The sequence below is a fragment of the Mauremys reevesii genome, linkage group 2 (genome assembly GCF_016161935.1).
Source record: "Mauremys reevesii isolate NIE-2019 linkage group 2, ASM1616193v1, whole genome shotgun sequence".
In the NCBI taxonomy this organism is placed as follows: domain Eukaryota; kingdom Metazoa; phylum Chordata; order Testudines; family Geoemydidae; genus Mauremys; species Mauremys reevesii.
This window is the reverse complement of record NC_052624.1, coordinates 210,468,116-210,490,422: the sequence shown is the minus strand read 5'-3', so window position 1 is coordinate 210,490,422 and position 22,307 is coordinate 210,468,116. Positions and strand designations below refer to the sequence as shown.

Genomic DNA, 22,307 nt, shown 5'->3' with positions numbered 1-22,307 from the left:
GTTGTGCAGGAATGCACAGCAAATAGGTGTCTATTACCAGGCATTCCTGCACAAGATGCAGGGGGGATTAGGGCAGAGGTGTTCCATTAGTGTTGCCCGCACAGTCAATTTACCAAAAGGTCTGTGTGTTTGTGTGTACAGGGTAACAGATGTGTGAACATGGCTCTACCCTGTCTATGCACTTGCAAGTGACTTTTTTAAAGGTGTAGCAAAGGCTACCAGTGAACATACTGTAAAATCAATTTCTACTTTGAACTTAGCTCTTTGCTAACAAAGTTCAGTATTCCCCCTGCAATAACCATGCGATCAGAAGCACCTAAATGGTTGCAATACTATCAAGTACAGTAACTCCTCACTTAACGTTCTCCGCTTAACATTGTTTTGAAGTTACATCGCTGCTCCATTAGGGAACATACTCGTTTAAAGTTGTGCAATGCTCCCTTATAACCTACAAGGGAGCATTGCACAAGTTCCTCTTCTCTGCCTACTCCCCCTCCCTCCCAGTGCTTCCCCCCCCCCACCAAACAGCTGTTTGGCAGTGCTTAGGACTTTCTGGGAGGGAGGGAGGGAGGGAGCGAGTGGGGAAGTTGCCCCCCCCCAGGCAGGCAGGGCCACCCAGAACACAGGGGCTTTAGGGGCTGCAGGGCCCTGGGCTAAGGGGGTCCCGGGGCCCTGGCCTGCAGCTCTAAAGCCCCCTTCGGTTTGCGGCCCTGTGAGCATGGGCTGGAGGACTCTGGAGGAGCAGGGGCAGCCGCGCAGTCAGTGGCCAGAGAGAAGCGGCACTTTCCCCTTCAAAGCGCTGCTTCTCTCCGGCCAGCTTTGTAGGGGAAAGCGCTGCTTCTCTCCAGCCACTGGCTGCGCGGTTGCCCCTGCTCCACCTGAGTCCTCCGGCCCGTGCTCGCAGGGCCGCATTCCGAAAAGGGCTTTAGAGCTGCAAGCCAGGGCCCCTGGGCCCGGTTAGCCCAGGGCCCTACAGCAGGACCACACGGGGAGGGAAAGTGGGGCAATTTGCCCCGGGCCCCGCAGGGCCCCCTGCAAGAGTTTTCAGGGGCTCCCATGAGAGTTTTCAGCAGGTCTTTGGTGGCAGGTCCTTCAGTGCCGCTGAACACACACGGATCGAGTGAAGGACCCACTGCCGAAGACCCGGAGCTTCTTCCACTCTGGGTCTTCAGCGGCAATTCAGCAGCGAGGGCTCCTTCTACTCCAGGTCTTCGGTGGTGAGGGCTCCTTCCGCTCCAGGTCTCCAGCAGCAGTTCAGCGGAAGGACCCACCGCCGAAGTGCCCTGAAGACCCAGAGCGAAAGGACCCCCGCCGCCGAAGACCCCAGGCCCCCTGAATCCTCTGGGCGGCCCTGCCCTGCAACCCCTAAAGCCCCTTCGTTCCGGGTGGCCCTAGATTTAAGGATAAGAGTATTTAATTGTTTTTAGTAATATAATTCATCCCACTGTGTAAAAAGTAGAGATTTATAAGAAGGGTCACTTTTCATGAAAATTTTTTTGAAAAATTCAGTGACTGATTTTCTGACAATGTATTATATTATTGAAAAGCCCAAACATTGTTAGTGTTCATGTCTCTGCCATTGTTTTCTTGTAAATATAATTTCAGCCTAAATATTATGTTAAAATGAATGCCAATCTACTGTTCTTGACTCTCAGTTCCAATTTCTTGTTCTGTTTAACTAACATAAACCTCATCTTCTTGACATTTAGATTAGGTCTGATCGTGATAAAAGTCTTTCACTGAGGTACAGTGTTACTGGACCAGGAGCTGACCAACCTCCAACTGGAATCTTCATCATCAATCCCATCTCAGGTCAACTGTCAGTGACGAAACCTTTAGATCGGGAGCAGATAGCTTCATTTCATGTAAGATTTTAACTGACCATAACCAGATTATCAAATCAAAGATTAACATCTGCTTCAAATTTGATTTGTGCATCTGGCACAGTTTTCTACAAGATGTGATTTAAAGAGTTTATACTGGATTGGAATTTATATTTATTCTACTTTAATACAGGGAACTCCTAGCATGTTGAAACAGCTTAACAAATGTGAGTTAGTGTATTTAGATAATTAAAGAAGGCTGAAATGTGAATGCTGTAGTTTATTTTTCTGATTTATACCATTGATTACAAATTCCACCATATTGTTTGTTTGACAGAAGTTTATTTTTAATATAACACCCTAACTTGGGCATAATTATACTGGAATTACAGCAGCTAAAATCTGAGAAATGGATGGGAAGAAAAACTACCAGATTCCATTTTCAGGGCAAATCTAAGCATTTTAATGGAATTATAATTGTAAATTAAATCTCTCTCTTTATGAAAGTTATGTTCTTTGCTTTAGAGAAATTGCAAAGTAGACCAAATATTTCTACAGCACTAGTAGGGGAAAAAAAATTGGTTGCAAAGCAGGAAACCAAAGTTTGACCTGAAATGGCCCCTGCTTGAAACAATAGGGAAGAGAGACAGTTCCTGGAGATAATTTCCAGAGTAGAATAGTTTTAATGCACAATTTGGTGGCCCATCTGAGGAGCAAGTGTAATCCTACTTTCTGTACAGAGGATTTAGCAGTTGCTATTCATAGATGGAGTTTGACCATGTTAGGGTACAGCAGCTCTAGAATTCATGGGATTTTACCAAAAATTTGGATTAACGAATACAATTTGTTTTAGCTCTTTCCCTTTCAGTTCCAGTTTAAGTAATAGCAACTAAGGAATTTTATGACAACCTCTAAGACCATTTCCCCCCCCCCCCCGCCTCCTATAACTCTGTGTCAAAACTACTTCTGACCTACACTGGCAAGTTTTTACCTCCGAGATCTCCAATTTAGGATACACCTACACTACAGCATTTACAGTGGCACAGCTGCACCAAGGCAGCTATGCCGCTATAATGCTTATGGTGGAGACACTCTAAGCCAACAAGAGAGAGTTCTGCCGTTGGCTTAATAACTCCTGCCTCTGCGAGAGGTGGTAGCTATGTCGGCAGGAGAAGCTCTCCCACAACATAACTCTGTCTACATCAGCTTCTTTAAGGTAGGGCAACCAAATACCACTTTGGAAAATGTAGGCATAAACGTTAGACCCTTCAATTTTCAGCTGTTTAGTAAGAACAATTTTTACCATACCCTGCCAGCAAAATAAAATAGATATATACAATTAGTCTTTTTTGGGCTTTAAATTAAAAATATTGTCTAGAGTCTTATCTTTCCTTTGAAATATTCTTACAATACAGTTTCTATAATACCATTTCAAAATTTACAAAAATAAAAGCAATATTAATTCCACATGGATTACCAACAAAAATTTTCTGATGAAGGACAGAAGACCTCCATATTGATAGTGCAGGATTGGATGTTCCTGGAGACTTTCCACTGGCAATCAGGGTTAAGTACAAAAGCCTATAAAACATTAGGTAGTATTATTATTCCAAAAGTAATTTGGAGTCCGTAAATTAGGCTGATGGGAGTCTGATGGGAGTAAGGGACAAACTGCCCCACAGAAATCTGTCCCCTCTGGGTGAACTATTCAGGTTTATTTTTTCTTTCTCAACCCAAGAAATTTCCAGAAGGAAAAAAGGCCTTCAGAAATAGAAAGAAAAAAACAAAGAAATTGGTATCCTTCCTTAAATGTAATGGGCTCAGTTCTGCCCTCAGTTACCAGGGTCGGCTCCAGGGGTTTTGCCGCACCAAGCAACCCAAAAAAAAAAAAAAAAAAAGCCGCGATCCCGATCTGTGGCAATTCAGCAGGAGGTCCTCCGCTCCGAGTGGGAGTGAGGGACCCTCCACCGAATTGCCACCGAATACTTGAAAGTGCCGCCCCGCTCGGGAGTTGATAAGCTGGTGCCTGGAGCCGGCCCTGTCAGTTACACATGTGTTATGCTAATTGAACTCCGTCTACAAAGGCTCCCTCAATAAACTGAAAATTTAAGTCATCAAGATGGGGGAGCAATAAAAGATACTGAAATATATCAGGCTAAAATGGTTAGTGTAAAATTTCCTGTCTGTGCTAACGTCCATGTATGTTCATATGTTTTGCAAACTCACACAATTCCCAATGGCTTTTGCAGCTGAGAGCACATGCAGTGGATGTAAATGGAAACCAGGTGGAGAATCCTATTGACATTGTCATTAATGTTATTGACATGAATGACAATAGGCCTGAGTTCTTACACCAAGTCTGGAATGGAACAGTGCCTGAAGGATCAAAGCCAGGTAAAACATAGCAGGTTTTCTGTGTGAAAATAGATGGGTTTTTTAGTTTTGGAGGAATATACATTTAGAAGTCGTAACATTTTTGAAAGATGCAATCGACAAAAATTTCAGGAAGCCACTACCCTTAATTTTTAATTTACATTTTTGCAAGCTAAAAATTAATTTAAACGAAAGACTTCATTACAGATGTTAGGGAATGAGTAAGGGACAATGCAGAGAGAAGGAAAATGGGGAAGGACTACTTTATTTGGACAGCACCCAAATATTTATATTATGGCAGCACCCATTCAAGATTGGAAAAATAAAGGAGGCCAAACAGTTGTTTTGTAACTTTGAAGATTAGCTTGTTGCTAGACAACTGATTAGTGACCTTTTAATACGCCTCTTCCTGTAAAATATCTCTCTCCCCTGACTAGTCAGTTTTTGAATAAAAAGAACACTAAGGGATTAAAAATAAAAACTAAAAGAAGTTGAACAGATTTACAATAATGATACCATATATGGTTGTGGAACAATTTTTTCTCTACTTATCCTGTGGCAATTTGGGGTATTTGTACATCCTGAAGATTTGTATGTGTTGTACTCTAGCAACCTACTTGAGTGTCCTTTTCAAATGAAGCAAGAAACCAGTGACCTAATGTCTAGAAAAGACAATGTCGGCATTTTAAAAACAAAAGTTTTACAATAGCTTCCTTGTTAGAAAGGAAATGCCATGTAATATCTCTGGAGAGTCTATATAATTATATATACATTTTAAGCCCATTCTCTGTTTTATATATAAAATAAATACAGCTAATATAGTATGTATTACATAATAGATTATGTGCTCTGTATGATACAATTTATTTAGGCCACGGATGACAAAAATGAGAGTCTAAAATTAGCATCTATATCTGTATACAGATGCAATCATGCAGTTGACAGTACACAAGTGCAACAGTACAGTCCATGCCATTAATTGCAGGATTGGAGCCTATATATAGACATGGATGGGAATCTCAGTAATTCTGGGGAAGTTTGGATTTGGAACCAATCTGGGCAATTTAGGACTTTCTCCAGAACCAAAATTATGTCTCTGAACCACCCTCAAAGTTGGAATAAGTTCAGATTTACATCTAGATGCAAATTTTGTGTCAGAAGCCATTTTCTTAGCAGTGCAACAAGGAATTCTTAGGACAACTGACATGTTACTTCAGTTTCTCTCAAGACATATTATGCCAAGTTCAAGTGCCAAGAACCAACATGATTTTAAACAGTCAGGATTGCAAAGGGAAAGAAATAGTATCTAGAAAAGCCCTTGTTTTGATTTTGCGTTGATTTTCATACACAATTAACACATGCGGCACATTTTAAAATTAAACATGTTTTGATTATCAAATGTTTAATTTGGCCCAGCGATTGAGCCTGCTATTTAAACTTTAGAAGCTTCATTGTTAATTAAATGTGTTTATGGCAGAAATGCAGGTTTTGATTGCCTGTGGAGCTTTTTCAGTAATAAGCAAGTTTGATACTTTATAAACACCAGTGCTGTTATCTTCTGTTATGTATCTTAATTGCTTCATTAATCCTGGGACTCAGGCCTACTCAGTTTCCTTTGGGTAAGAGAAAGAATGTGTAATGTTTATCAAGAGAAGTAAACATTTTGACCATTTTTGTGCTTGTAAGTGACCTTGTGTAATTCAAGTAAACTGTTTATTTAACACTAATTATGTATCGTGCTGTTAGGAACCTATGTGATGACTGTTACTGCTATTGATGCTGATGATCCTAATGCACTGAATGGGATGCTGAGATACAGAATCTTGTCACAGGCCCCAAGCACCCCCTCACCGAACATGTTTACAATCAACAATGAAACTGGTGACATTATCACAGTGGCAGCTGGACTTGATAGAGAGGTAAGGCGGGCCTGAATTTTATTGGTTGTGTTTTAAATGCTGTCCATTTTTGTGTGTATGTAAAATAGTCTGTAGGTAATTTACACATTTTTTTCAAATGTAATGTTTTCCCCCTTGCACAGCACTGCCTAACCAGTACTCCCTTAGAGCTGGCCAGCCCCAAGATTTGAAAACTTGGATTTTGGCAAAAAACCCAGGGGTAAATGATATTTAAGCTTTGTTTTGCATAGAATGTAAAGCATCTGGTCTCACTCACATTCACTGGAGTTAGGTCAGAAAGAGGAAGGGGTCTTGGAGAGAAGGAGTAAGGAAGATGGGGATCTTGCCATGGATATGGTTGGGGGGAGAGGATGAGATGGAATGGCCTGGAGGTGAGTTTACTTCAGTCTAGAAACAGACTCATCCTGCAGTTTCCAGCAAACGTCCTTACTGTATGTTGGATAAAAAACACAGTCCGTGCCGTTTACTGAGCTTAACTAGTTTAAAGGTTTAATAAGAACATTTTAGGACAAGATTTTACCACCTTAATTAAGCATAAAACATAAATAAAGGATAGTGTAGTGATGAATTACCCAGTCCCTGGGCACAGGTAGGCTGTTTTCGACTTTATTAAATTCATGCTGGTCCAATCTGGTGTATGTCCTGTGTTGCTTTACACACACACACACACACACACACACACACACACACACACACACACACACACACACACACACACACACACCTGCCTTTGTTAAACACACATTTTTTATACTTTGTCTCGTAACAGCACACAATTTCAAATTATTAAAATTGCCGCATTTATAAACATTCCATTCTAAATATATTTCCTAATACATTTTTACTTTATTCTGCTACAACTCTAATTAGTACTGTCATTTCATTTTATTTTTTAAACCATTGCTTTTATGTATTCATTATTTTTTACAACAGCTGTCTTATTGTTACTTATCTGTTTCTTGTAGCTTTGGAGTGGTTGGCTAGTTCTGTCCAGTCATTATCCAGTTTCCCTAGTCTGTCTTGCTAGCGGGTTTAAGGCCTGGCTGATAAATTAGTCATTGTTTACCCTGTCCTCTACTTAGACCAAGAATCCACTGTCGATAAGACAAAAACTGACTTTCTGACTTTTTTTACAGCCTTTGAAAGCTGTATCAATAAGACACATACAGAAAGCACAAAAGTTTCCCTTTGCGTTTTCTTATAAAAATATATATTTACTTCTTTAACATTATTTAATATATATTTATTTAACACAGTTCATTTTACATTTCTTTGCACATAACTCAAAACTTTTTGTGACCTGTCCTGTGACCTGTATTTTAGTGTTAATTAATTAACACAACCGTGATATAGTTGCTCACCCTTCACAGACACGCTTGCCAGCTTGCATTTGTTGAATTAAAAATCACACACAGTGAATGCTGTGGCAGAACAGTGCTGACAAGGACAGCCGGAGCTAGCTATGACTCAGGAGTGGCAGTAGTTCCTCCTTCTTCTCAGCTCCTCAGGAAAAGAGGGGGATGGGAAATAGAGCCATTCTCCTGGCTTGTGATCAGGAGCTCCACATGAAGAGGAAGGATCTAACCTTCCTTTCATCCCTGGACCACACTAGTGGCATGTAGGATAAATCTTCTGACACTCAGATTGATGGATGATTCGTTGAGGGTTTCTAATGCCATCATGTAGTAAAATTAACAAATGTTATCGGATCTAAACTTTTTGAGCAAAATTAACAGAAAAAATATTACTACTTTTACATTTTGAAAACATAATTAAAACGAGTACATCAGGATTAATAATGAACAGGGGAAATGGTATTCTTAGTCAGTTGTTCTGAACCCAGGACTGGTATCCAAAAACTTCTGAATTCTTCTGATTCTGGCTCTAACAATAATTCCTCCATGTGGTGTTGGAAAAGTCACTTAGATTCACTTGATGTTGCCCCTTTAAACTAAAAGAAAGGTTTGGGTTTTCATCTACCTCCGGTTTTGGATCTTCTTTGACATGTGTACTTTCAGAAGGACTTACAGTCTGTATAAATGGTATCTCTGTCTTCTACTACATAGCAATTAGCAGTACCTGATTTACCATAGAAGAAATCAGCTGCCACATCTGATTGGGGGTTGGACTAGATGATCTCTTGAGGTCCCTTCCAACCCTAATAATAATAATAATCTATGATCAGGACTTCCCTGTAGACCCTCAAACTAACAATAAAAGAGTCCTTCCACCACAGTAGTTTGCCATTAATTCTACTCACTGATCGCTTTACTGATGTCCAAATGAATAATTGTTTGTAAAAAATGTTGGAAAAAATAAGTGCTTTTGACATCTTTGTTGAATATTGTTGTATTGCCTGTGAGATATTCATTTAAAATACCAAACTAGACAAAAATAAGATAAAGGCATTTTTAATCCATAATAGACTAAAACAACATGAGTATATTTCCAGATGATGGGAGCTAATGGTATGCACATTTGGAAATTTAGGAGCAAATTGTGGCTGCTCTAAAACAACTGCCCTGGAGTGGAGAGGATATCGAGTGTCCTTCCCAAGCAGAGGCAGCCATCGGTTGGTTGCTTCAATAAAGGAGATCATGTTGAAGAAGCCAGATACTTTGCAGTTCTAATAGTGCTGGTAGAGGGATGTGTCTCAGGAGGCCAAGTACTCATTCACTAGCCAGCTGCTCTAACCTGGAGTAGGGAAGTGCATACTGCACTTGTACAGGAACTGCCAGTGAGCATCCTGAAGGTGCTAGGCTGCACCTGGATAATGTTTTATCATTTCATGTCTACCTCGTCTTGGGTACAACATCTTGTTCCCCTTGTAAGAGCTTTAATTTGGCCCGTAGAACATTAGACATATGCCTGTTCTTTGCAAAAGTTTAAACTATATGGGCCAGATCCTTTAGGTCTGTTTACAGAGTAGTAAGGGGCATGTTAGCTTTAGGTAGCTTGATGAACCAGCTGAATATCAAGCTGACCCATGGTATGGAGTGTTGGGCCTGGTGTGTAAAAGGGGAAATGAGGGAACCCACACTCACTTCCCAGGTGAAAGTTAACTATGAGGTGGTTACCTACATTATCGGAAAAACACCAGTGTAGGAACTGTTTGGAGCTGTGACGCTGTAGTCACTGTAGTGTAGACAATAACCAATGATTCTTACCTTGTGTCTGAGGTTAGCTAGATGGAGTGCTCTTTTCTCTTACTGCCTGCCTGGGGTGAGAGTGGAAAGATTTCACCCAGTGGGACTGTCTTCTCTCCCTATCTGACAGTTCTTTTTCAGGGGTGTTGCTGTGAAGTTCCTACAGAGGCTGAAGCATGCTGGGCTGTTCCTTCCTTGTGCATGCCCAATGCCTCCCAACAATCTCATCCCGAGTAGTTCATCTTTCATACATGAGGGTCAGACTAAGAAGAATATTTAGATTGCAAGCTCATTGGGGTGGGGACCCTATGTTTGCTTGATATGTGGGGTGTGCGTCAAAAATAAATAAGATGATGATTCTGGAAAAGAGGAAGACTTGGGTAGCCATGTAATCCTAACACAATTCTCTAGCGCTTCAGAACTTGTGACTTCAGAGCCAAGACGGGTCATAGAGCTCCTGCTGTCTTTCTGCCACAGAAGAATCTGGGCCCAGGATTTGGCCTAATATTTTTGTGTTATGTTTATTGTTTTACAATAAGCAATGCACAGTTGTTCCATAGCATAAATGTAACAAATGTATTCCTTTGATTCTTTCATCACTACATGTCTTGTTTATGTGTCATGAACAAACCCTAAGAGGATTTTTATACCTGTATTTTCTTGAAGAAGCAGAATCAGTTTTATATATAAACAGTATTGTTTTATAAAGAATGATTTGCTCTCACTGTCCAGGGCCCTGTATAGAAAAGGATGGAAGTACATGCTTAAGGGACTTAAACATGCACTTACGTGCTTCTCTAAATAGGGATGGTTTCGTGAATTGGACCCTGGATCTTTTGCATGTGAAAGTCAGGCGCAAATGTGCATACTCTTACAAGTGTACATGCTTTTAAAAACTTAGGCCACTATGTATATGATAATATCAATCCAAGATTTGAAAGCAAATGAGAAATTTTAATTGAATGGACCCTTGGTAGTTTTCTTGAAAGTAATTATCTTGTGGGGGAGGGGTTAAATCAAAGATTTCTGTCTTGTAACTTATGTTGTGAAATAATCAGTTGTACATCTCCAGTTTACAAGCAATCAGAATGTGTGGGGGAAAGGATGTGGTTTTGTAGGAAATAAAAAAAAACTGTGCTTTTCTTTAAGTATCCTTATTTTGACAGAAAAAAAATTCTTTAGCTGTCTCCATAAACCATTCATGAAAGTAACATTTCAGAGTAATAAAAAATGCTCATGTCATTGCCAGTTTTCTGCTGGAGGAAGAACTGAATTTCATACCATAGTGTCATCCCACCAAGCTAGGGAGTGCTAAAGCTGAAGTTGAATTGGTAAATGAAGTGTTAAAAAAAAAACTTTATTTACATTTTGCAATAGAAATGTACAGAAAATCTTCGTAATTTGTTTTAAAAAAATCTTATACATTCAGTCGTAAGGTCTAGTTGGTTTTGAGATCTAATCTGTCAGGCAATTCTTTTTCATAGAACTAACATTGAGCCTCAGAAAGACCTGGCATACTTCCAGCAATGATTTAAGAATACAGATTCTCTCTACTGTGTGCTGTTTTTAACAACACATAAAGCAACTGGCACTGGCAAATTGAGAGAAGGAAGGGAATATCTTGTTTGGAATGTTTAACATTTATAGAAATAATCAGGGACGGAGGGAAGGGGGTGTTCCAGTTACTTTACTAGTTTCTGTTAGCCTTGACAGCTCCAGTTTCCATAGTGATATCAAGAAGTTGCAGCTACATTCTAATACTTAGGCTTCGCTACAATAAAGCCTTGGCAGTTGTAGTCATTTGGCCAAAAATATTCCCTGGCTCAGATCTCATAAAACCCTTTAGGATTTACTACTTATTTAGGCTGAACTACTATACTTTTTTTCCATTTAAAACAAAACAAAAAAAGTTTAGTCAAAAATCTACCTCTGTGGTAATAACAGTAAGTTGTATAAAGTTCTTTCATTATTCATAGTAAGAACATATCGTGCAAGCCTCCCCAATCACAAGTGATGTATGAAAAATGCAGGCAATTTAATATATTTAGATGCAAACCACGGCTGTACTTCTGGTGATGTAAACTTTGCTTCAGTCATTTCAACTGATGTTAACTGGAATAAACAGTATGATAGGCTCTTTGCGTAATAAAGCACAATTTATGGAACACCTGCTGTCCTACTGGAATGTTGTTTTTGTCTATAACTTGTGTTGGTGTCATTTTGTGTTTTAGAAAGTACAGCAGTATACATTAATAATTCAAGCTACGGACATGGAAGGAAACCCAACATATGGTCTTTCAAACACAGCAACTGCTGTCATCACAGTGACAGATGTCAATGACAATCCTCCAGAGTTCACTGCTATGACTGTAAGTACAGGACAGAAGTAAATGAAGGGTATGAATGTTTATGGCCATTATTAAGGAATTTTTCACATTATATATATAATATGAATTGAAAATATTTGTTACTTATCTAATAACCTGCTGTGTTGCAAGGATTTAACCAAGAGGAGAATCTGTCCCTTAGGACATACCATACTTAATTCAAAATACAGTATTTAGCAAAGGAATCAACACCCTCATTTTCTAGGTGGTTTCAGATAGGTTTTAGTTTGCTAGCTCACATTCCTGTTTGATAATGGTAGACTGCCAGGTCGTGGTCTCCTTTATTAAAGTATTTGTCAGATTTTTGTTCCCAAATAAATGGATAACAGAATTTTGATTAAATTGACTAAAGCAAGACATCAGGAATCCTCACAGGTTTTCAATCCGCAGGTGATATAAATTGTCATAGCTCCATTGAAGACAATTTACACCAGCTGAGGCTCTGCCTCTTAGTGTACAATTGAACTAAGATGAATACCAGTTTCTGTGCCCTGATGAGTATTTCATGGTGCTGTTATACACTAATATATAGAATATGAACATAAGAATGGCCATACTGGGTCAGACCAAAGGCCCATCTAGCCCAGTATCCTGTCTTCCAGCAGTGGCCAATGCCAGGTGCCCCAGAGAGAATGAACAGAACAGGTAATCACCAAGTGATCCATCTGCTGTCACCCATTCCCAGCTTCTGTCAAACAGAATGTAAAATATGTAAAAATGTACGTTTTTTTGTTGTAGTTCTATGGCGAGGTACCTGAAAATAGAGTGGACATCATAGTAGCTAATCTAACTGTAACTGATAAGGATCAGCCACACACTCCTGCCTGGAACGCAGTGTACCGAATGACTGGTGGAGATCCTACAGGCCGATTTACTATTCTGACTGATCCAAATAGTAATGATGGGTTGGTAACTGTTGTGAAGGTAAGTGATATCCACAACTCATTGAATTAAGCAGAGACAGAGAAGTAGGAGAGCACTGAGAATAAGTATCTCCCTGCTGTTTAATCCTGAGGCCAGTGTGAAATTTGAAATTAAAATTAATGTGCACCATGCTTGTTCTGAAAGTAACTTGTTCACCTTTTGAATGGTCCTCCTACTTACATTATCATGGACAATCTAAAATACCAATTCTGAACATCAGGTTTAAATGGCAGATTAGAAAATCTTTATTTGCCAGAAATAAAAATAAAAAAGCCATGCGCCTAGCGGTGGCATCAGAACTAGCATTAACGGCTGTCTGTTGGAATAGTAAACAAACTGCTTTCTATCTTTGGTCAGCATTGGTCTTCCAGGCCTAGGGATGCCTTTCCCCACAAATATGATGCCAGTTTGTTCCCATTAGGCAGCTGACACAAAATAGCCAATCAGGATGATATCAGAGGGGAGGGAGAGCGGTGTTAGTAATGGTAGGAAGCTACTTTTCAACAGGCTTCTAAAGGACGATGCTATTTTTAAGACCTCATTCAAAAGCCTTGTATGGAGCAGGTTCTTCATCTTCATTCACCAGCCAAAAAAGTCCTGGACTGAAGGAATGACTTGTTTTTTTAAGTTATGATAAAAAGGCAGTACTACAATTTGAACCTCTCAAGAAGTAGTCCCCTTTCCTCTCATCTGTCTGATAAGTGTCCGGACTCTTAGTTTGTCTGGTTCATTTTTGGATCCATCCACTCAAGTGGGTGACAGGATATGAAATCCAGCACTCAGGCTTGAAATGCCTGTGTTCCAATCTGGGATATGGTGGCATTATTTATTTATTTATCCTCCAGTACTTTTTTTGGGGTGGAGGGGGGAATCTATGGCTTTATACAGCAATCTAGGCTACATTGCATGCTTGGTTTTTTTTCCACAAGTCCCTAAGCTGTATAATTGTCATTTCTTGAGAGATACCAGTTGTGTTTGATTCTGCTGACAAGACACACTTGACTGCCTATGTTCCTTGTATTTAGGAACGTATTAATCCATTTCAGAACTATTGACCGTTAGAAACTTGAAACCTCTGAAAGAGCAAACAAAATAATACTCAAAACAAACCAGTATAGAGAATCAAATAAAATTCCCAAGGGCATAATATGCTTGAAATACTTCAAATTAAATTATTTTTTTAAACTGACAGTAGAGAGGCAAAAAAGTAAATCTAGATAAATATATGACATTCTGGGGAAACCCCCCAGAAAAGTTGTAAGCACCGATTAGATTAGGACTAATTTGGCTTAAGGACTTTTGAGAGGGCAGAAGTTGGCAGGAGATTCTTCACCAGCCACAGTGAAAAAGGAACATGCTCCTTGAGGGACAAGGAGTGGCTGAACCCACTAAGCAGGGGTCAGATAAGCTGTCATTGCCCCTTGAATCCCTTTGCCTATGGATGTTCCTAGCTGCCCTTGGCACTAGAAGAGCTGCTGCAGAAATTGTCCTGAAGTGCTGCAGAATTCCGTAGTCCAGAAAAACATATAGAAACTTTATATGTACTGGTTTTGCAGTGGTTCTCTTTTGTTTAGGCTCTGTGTTCATCTAGCTCAGTATAAGCATTATAAAACAGAAGAACTTTTAAAGTAATTTTTTGTTTGCATGCCAGTCACTACTATGAGCAACTGCTAATATTTCCCCCCCCCTTTTGTTTTTGCCAGCCAATAGACTTTGAGACCAATAGGATGTTTGTACTTACTGTAGCTGCGGAAAATCAAGTGCCTTTGGCCAAGGGAATTCAGCATCCTCCTCAGTCAACAGCAACTGTATCCATTACCGTCATTGATGTGAATGAGAGTCCATATTTTGTCCCAAACCCTAAGCTTATAAGGCAGGAGGAAGGGCTTCTTGCTGGTAACATGTTAACTACTTTCACCGCTCAGGACCCAGATCGTTACATGCAGCAAACTGCTCTAAGGTATGGTGTAAAACACATTCCTGTCTTATCCCATGCTGTTAATCTCAAAATTGGGCCTAATCCCCCAGCCCTCTGCACAGGCTCTGAAGGCTTGAAACAGAATACAGAATGCTGTATTTCTCTTGGGGGTTGGCCATGAAGTGAAGAGCCCATGTATGATTTCTCTGTTTACTACAGCACCCCAGAGAGGGAATTATGGGTGGACTGCAAATAAGTCTGCATCTAGTGCAGATCTGCAGGTACAGCAAACTGTGGCATCTTCTTCTGCTCATAGGGCTCAAATTCATCAAGGTACCTAAACACATACAGAACTTTAAGCATATGGGCTGTCCCAGTGAATTGAGTCGGGTTTAAGTTTATGCTCATGCTAACGTATCTTGCTGATCAGGGTCGTAGGCTGTGATTGCTGTGGCTCAACTTTATGGCTGCCCTGCATCAGATCAGGATTCATTATCCCATCCCCAATTCATGCAGGCAAAAAAATATTTCATTTGTGCTTTCCTTGTAAAACGAGACTTCATATAATTTTACTGTTTCTGTATTATTTAGGGCTGGTCTAGAAAATTATATCAATCCAACTATGTTGTTCGGAGTGTGAAAAATCCACACCTCTAAGCGATGTAGTTAAGATGACCTAAGTTCCCTGTAGACAGAGTTAGGTCAACATAAGAATCCTTCCATCAACTAACTATTGCCTCTTGGAGAGGTGGATTTACTAGAGTGACAGGAGAAGTAAGCAGTTATGCCACTGTTGCGTTTTAGCCTTAGTTAATTAGTTATTATTGGTGATATTTGCTCATTTGGGGCCATAAAAGTCATATATAGGTCTATAACTTTGTAGCCTAGTACTGTTGTTTTTATTTTAAATATCACATGAGCTAAGATAGTTTGTAATTTATTTAAACTAATAATTGATACAATGACAACTTCCTATAAGGAAGCGTGGTTTTGAATGACCCTATTCCTTCAAATCAGAGTCAGAGAGTACAGTAAAACTAGTTGGATACACTGAGGTATCCATAGAAAACCAATGATTTATTGTCATCAGCTGGGACTGAAAGAGCTTAAAATAATAGGGTCACTTCTGTCAAATCAGAATATGTCTACTATCTCCTCCCTCTCTTTGCACATGTACACACACACGGTTAACAGAATTGAGAAGGCCGCAATAATGGCTCCCATGCAATAACTCAAGTAGGAGTTCCTATTAAAATACTTTAATCATGGTTGAATGTGAAATTGCATTCTTGTAGTGAATAAGTCATATGCAACTTAAGAAAATTGTGCATTTTACTAATTTGACGTGTATGTTCACTTTTCAGACAGTTGTATATAACTGATTTAAAATAGACTTAGGTAACAGCTTACTTACATGTCAAGGCTTTTAAAAACTTTCTTTATTAAAACAGTACATGTATCCAAAAAAACTCTGGAATGCAAGCTAATAAACTGAAACTCATAAAATATTGTTACAGTACCAGATATATGCGTTTTCAGAAAATGAGTTAAAATATATTTGTTTCATTTTTGAAAACCTTATTGGAGGATAAATAACATTTCTTATCGTCAAATATGCAGGTACTCAAAGCTTTCAGATCCTGCAAACTGGCTAAAAATTGACCCAGTTAGTGGACAGATAACTACAATTGCAGTTTTGGATAGAGAGTCACAGTATGTGGAAAATAACATGTATAATGCGACTTTCCTTGCATCTGACAATGGTATGTATTCGCATTTATATATATTCAGAAAGTTTTAATTCTGTATATTTGAATAACATTGTATCGTACTAGCACGGAAAGCAAAAATGTAAGAATAAATGGTCAATTTTCACCATGGCAGAAGGTACTAAAATTAGAGTTAATATATTGATCAGATATCTGGAAAATGGGTTAACCCGTGCGGTTGCAAATTTTTCTGATGACACAAAATTATTTAGGACAGTGAAGTCCAGCGAAGGCTGTGAGGAGCTGCAGGAGGCTCTAATCAAGCTTGGTGAATGGGCAACATAATAGCAGATGAAATTCAGTGTTAAAATGCAAAGTAATGCATGTTGGAATGAAAAAGTGCACTATATCTTTCTAGTTCTAAACTAACTGCAACACCTGGGGGGAAAGGCCAGGCCATCATCGTGGATTTCTCAGAGAAGATCTCTCCTCTATGTTAAGCTGCAGTTAGAGAAGCAAACAAAATTGTAGGATGCACGAGGAATGGGATGGGAACTAATATGGGAAATACACCTCTACCCCGATATAACGCGACCCAATATAACACGAATTCGGATATAATGCAATAAAGCAGCGCTCTGGAGGTGCGGGGCTGTGCACTCCAGTGGATCAAATCAAGTTCGATATAACGCGGTAAGATTTTTTGGCTCCCGAGGACAGTGTTATATCGGGGTAGAGGTGTATTACAATTCCATTAATCAGTGATATACCCTCATCTGGGATACTGTGTTACTTACTAGTCACCTCATCTCCAAAAAGGATTTTGTGGATTTAGGAGTATATATTCAGAGTGTGGGAAAACATCTCATATGAAGAGAAAATTTAGAAGAGATGACTAAGAGGTGACATCATAAAAGTATTTAAAATAGTAAATAGTATACGGAAAGTAGAGCAGAAACTTATATTTTCCTTATTTCATAATATAAGCACAGAGGGGCATTTAATGAAATTGAAAAGTGGCAAGTTTCACACAACGGGTAATTATATTGTGGAACTTGTTACCATGGGTTGTCATTGTAGGAAGAATTTAACAAGATTTAAAGAAGTATTAGATACTATACAGATAAAAAATATCCAGAGTTAGAAAAGTAAATACTAAAAAAAATGAGTTTTGGAAGGGATGTAAAATATCATGCTTACGGGTTTAGGTCAATCTAATTATTGGAGGTTAGGTGGAGAGGTCTCTGGAGGGTGGGATTATCTCCGATCTGGCTACTGCAGGGTTGTTCACCTCTTTCTCTGAAGCATCTGGTGTTGGCCGCTGTTGGAGATAGCTTATTGGGCTGGATGGACTACTGTTCTGGTCCAGTATGGCAATTCCTTTGGTCCTGTATTCACCAGCTAAGGCCCTAATCATGCAGACACTTGTGCCTTCAAAGAACATTCCATATGAAGACAGTGAAACTACTCATGTGCAGGTTTGCAGCCTCGAGGCCAAGCACCAGATTTTGTTTATAAAGCCAGAGCCCTAAAATATAGATATGTGGAAGTGCACTGCCCCAGCATGAGCTCCTGGAGGCATTTTGCTTTGATGGCAGGCCAAAGCAGCCCCTGCTTTGTGCTTTCAGAGACTGCAGAGAGTACTCACCAATTCCAGTCCTGTTCAGTTGGCTCCACTTTTGTCCTCAGAGAACACTGACACTGCTATCAATGCTCGGCTCAAGCAGTTCTTGGGCAGGCCCAGTCAGAGTCTACCTTGAAGTGTTCACAGTTATTTCAAAAGCATGTGTAAGGTTTATTAATAGGTGACATTGCGACATTAAACATGAAAAACATTATAAAACAATTTGGTATATTTTGAGTAACGTAACGGTTAGAAGAAGCATGTTTTGTTATCAGTGTTTTAATTATCCTTTCAAATCAAATTTCAGTTTACGTTGTAACTGAACACATGTACATGGGTAGCTGAAATATGCTTGTGTGAAATATTTAAATAGGTTTCTAGTAGGAAGCAAAATTAAGATACCAATTTTTTTTTCTTTAAGGAATTCCTCCTATGAGTGGGACTGGCACTCTTCAGATATATTTGCTTGACATTAATGATAATGCACCCCAAGTGCATCCTCAAGAGGCTACAACCTGTGAAACGCTACAGCCTAATGCAACTAACATCACAGCAACAGACCGTGATATTGATCCGAATGCAGGACCATTTGCCTTTGAACTGCCAGAAACTCCTCCTAGTATTAAGAGGAATTGGACCATCATTCGTATTAGTGGTAAAATTAATTTACACAACGGAAACTTTAATCTTTTTAAATGAACTACTGCCTGCATTTTGTTTTGTTTCTTTTTGTCTGGCGATGGTTATTTCCCTAGATGCTTGGATTTTTTAGATTAATGTGAATGAAATGTTACCAAATGCCATTAAAGTGAGCTCCCTTGAGAATGAGAGAAAGATATTTTAAAAGTAAGATTTAGAAACTAACGTTCACAGTAATACGAAGTCTCTGGCACCCTATATGGCATCTGGTACATCCAGTAACAGAAGGTTAATATAAAGTTCAGAAACCTGTAAATTTCCCATCATTGTTTAACATCCACATAAGCAGTAAATTTTATTTTTACACCTAATATATTTTCTCATATAGGTGATCATGCCCAACTTTCGTTAAGGATCAGGTTCCTTGAGGCTGGTATCTATGATGTTCCTATAATAATCACAGATTCTGGAAATCCTCCCAAGTCCAGCACATCTGTTCTGAAGGTGAAGGTTTGCCAGTGTGACATAAACGGAGACTGTACTGATGTAGATCGGATTGTTGGTGCAGGACTGGGCACGGGTGCCATCATTGCAATTCTGCTCTGTATCATCATCTTGCTCAGTAAGTACCTGGGTCTTTCGAAATTTGGTTCTTTAAGCTCTTCTCATAGTATTTCACAAGAGCAAACCTAAACAGATAACATGAGGTTTTTTTCAAAAAGATTTTTACGTGTATGGTAATAGTATACCTACCCCTCAGCCATCCAAGTGCTGATACATAGATCCCAAGGCCAGAAACGATCATTGTGATCATCTGGTCTGACCTCCTATATAATGCAGGCCATAGAACTTCCCCAAAGTAATTCCTAGAGCAGATCTCTCTGCCATGAGCAGGACCAGACAAGGATCTTGCCTCCTAAAGAATTGCCCATATTCAGCTTTATAGCTTTGATGCAGTGTTAAGATTTTCTGGTGATAATTACTAATACAATATTAGGAATATGTGAGCCAGCTGGCAGGTGGCCTTTGTGTGGGCACTTCAAGACTGGTGGTTCAGGAGCTGCCCTTTTGTGCTTACCACACTCTGTGCTAATAGGAATGCAGAGACTCCTTCCTCCAGGCACTTTGCGGGGCGCACATTGCCTCATGTGGGTGGAGAAGAGGAGAGGCCACAGCCATGGCCATCAGAGGCCCAGTCTCTCCTCAGGCTGCTACAGGTGTGACTCAACACCATCCCCAACAGGGGTCAGTGCCTGTAAGGCACAATTTGGCCTTGTTATCTCAAACCCAATGGAATTAAGTAAAGTAGTTTATGATTTGGGAAGGTGGCACATCACAGTCCCTCCTACAAGGCCTGACAAGAAGCTAGTCGTGCAAGAGCAGAGGTATGTGTTTGTCTAAGTCACGGGTGGGCAAACTACGGCACACCAGCCACATCCAGCCCACGGGACCGTCCTGCCCAGCCCAGGAGGCTCGCCCCTGGCCCTTCTCCCACTGTTCCCCCTCCCCCGCAGCCTCAGCTCGCTCACTCCGCTGCTGGCGCAGTGCTCTGGGTGGCGGGGCTGTGAGCTCCTGGGGCAGCGCAGCTGCAGAGCCCGGCCTGACCTGGTGCTCTGTGCTGTGTGGTGGTGGCGGCAGCCACCGCTGCACCAGGCAGCGTGGTAAGGGGACAGGGAGCAGGGGGATTGGATAGAGGGCAGGGGAGTTTGGGGTGGGGGTGGTCAGGGTGGAAATGGGGTTGAATGGGGCAGGGGTCCCAGAGTCAGGAAGGAGCGGGATTGGATGGGGCAGCAAGGGGCAGTCAGGGGCAGGGGTTCTGGGGGCAGTCAGGGGACAGAGAGAAGGGGTGGTTGGATGGGGCAGGGGTCCCGGGGGGGGCAACAGGAATGAGAGGAGGAGTTGGATGGGGTGGCAGGAGTCCGGGGGTAGTCAGGGGACAGGGAGCAGGGGTGTGTGGATGGGGCAGGGGTCCCAGAGGGGCCGTTAGGGACCAAGGGGGGTTGGATGGGGCAGGAGTCCTGGGGGGTCGGGAGGCAGATTGGAGGTGGGGGCCAGGCCACGACCCCCTCCCCTAACCACCCTCCATACAATTTACGAAACCCAATGCGGCCCTCAGGCCAAAAAGTTTGCCCGCCCCTGGTCTAAGTGCTGCATAAAGCTGAAAGTGGTATTTTATTTTGTATCTAGTGCATTTGATGAGGAAAATGACCAAACACCTTGACTATATGTCCAGTGTAGTAAAATTAGACACTGTAACTCTCTTACATATTTGGTTAGCTGATCTCTGATTGCAGTGGAAACACAAGAAAGGGATTCACCTGTTAAGACTACTCAGCACCAATCCCGAATATACAGAATGATGGAGTGGAGTCATAAAGAAGAATAAACTTTCCATGCCTGGCAAAGAATTGCATAATAGCAGTTTGTCCAGGAAAAGCAGGCTGTGCACAGAGATGATACGTTAAACATGTTTCCATGTTACTGAGACATTCTTAAAATGTTAGCCATTGATTTAGTGAAGTGCTATCATAATTACCAAATCAATTACAAATGTTTTTCAGACAGTTACATGGCAGATGAATTGAGATTTCTTGCCACTAGGATCCTTTTTTAGTTCTAATTTGAAAAGTACATTCTGTACTAGGAATGAAGTCACCCACCTCCTGCTACAAGAATTACCTTTTTATACTACTTTTTCAAAAACTTTAGCTTATAAACTAACAAAATAACTAAAGTTTGAGAATTGTCAAGGTTCAAACAAAAAACACAGCTTCCCTTTCCAGTCACTCTTTTTTTTTGCCTCCAAACCCAAGTCTAAACTTAGACCTCGCAAACTGATCTGTTCAGGTTGACCCTGTACCATGCATCCTCATGGCTCAGACTTCTGGATCAAAGTCAAAGACTGTAACTCTTCAGAGCATATGATGTGCCATGAAATGTTGTGGCACGTATAAATAAATAATATACAACTTCAGAGCTCAGTCTCTCTCTGAGAGAGATTCACTGGTGAATCATCTCATTATGAAACTCAGTCTAAATCATTCTTGCCCGCAGTGTGCATCCTATTTTGCAGTCTTGGCTAGGAAACAGGTTTGTGACCCTGTATTGTTGGAACAAGTGATTGGTGTTCAAGTCATTGCTTAACTGGAGCTAGGTCTAAGTATTTCTGAATTTAAGGTGTTTCATTTTGATGAGAAATGCAGCAATTACAGAGAATATCATCCTAACTAGAACTAACATTCTGTTAAATACTTCTGAACTGAAACACCAGTATCATGATAAGAAATTTAAAAGATTGTACAACAATTAATTATTAATTTCTAAATCACAGGGAAGCGGCTTGATCTAGTGGCTAGGGTACAGGATTGGGAGTCAGGCGACCTAGGTTCTCTTACTGTCTCGGTCCCTCTGATCTTGGGGAAATCACTTAACCTATTTGTTAGTTTCTCCATCTTTGTAATAGTTATCTGAGATCTATAGCTGAAAAGCATTATGTGAAGTCCAACTAATATTAGTAGAGTTGGACAGCCATGCAGTTGGGGGCAGTGTAGTAAGCTCCACCATGTGCAGGAGTTAGCAAGCAGTGGTTGCACTTGCTGCACACACACAGGCTCTGGGAGGCATTCTTCCTCATTCAGACAAAATTCCTAGCACTGCTCATGGGGTGACGCAACACTGTAATGCCCCCAATGCAGGGTTGTGCCTTAAAGGCACAATTGAGTCCCACCAAACAGAAAACACAAAAGCACTAGGGGTCAGTGTGAGGGTGGGAATAGCTCAGTGGTTTGAGCATTGGCCTGCTAAATCTAGGGTTGTGAGCTCAATCCTTGAGGGGGGCCATTTAG

The 22,307-nt window shown here is 40.5% G+C and overlaps 1 protein-coding gene across 1 annotated transcript in view; it reads left to right on the top strand.

The window, feature by feature from the left end:
* The window catches only part of CDH2 (cadherin 2), a 173,278-nt gene that overhangs the window by 124,821 nt on the left and 26,150 nt on the right, over positions 1 to 22,307 (top strand). The window contains exons 5-13 of the mRNA XM_039525283.1: positions 1,710 to 1,865; positions 4,073 to 4,217; positions 5,943 to 6,115; positions 11,493 to 11,630; positions 12,387 to 12,572; positions 14,276 to 14,532; positions 16,111 to 16,253; positions 18,245 to 18,478; positions 18,851 to 19,084. Of these exons, the coding sequence (XP_039381217.1) occupies positions 1,710 to 1,865; positions 4,073 to 4,217; positions 5,943 to 6,115; positions 11,493 to 11,630; positions 12,387 to 12,572; positions 14,276 to 14,532; positions 16,111 to 16,253; positions 18,245 to 18,478; positions 18,851 to 19,084 (1,666 nt within the window). The remainder of the gene's footprint in view (positions 1 to 1,709; positions 1,866 to 4,072; positions 4,218 to 5,942; positions 6,116 to 11,492; positions 11,631 to 12,386; positions 12,573 to 14,275; positions 14,533 to 16,110; positions 16,254 to 18,244; positions 18,479 to 18,850; positions 19,085 to 22,307) is intronic.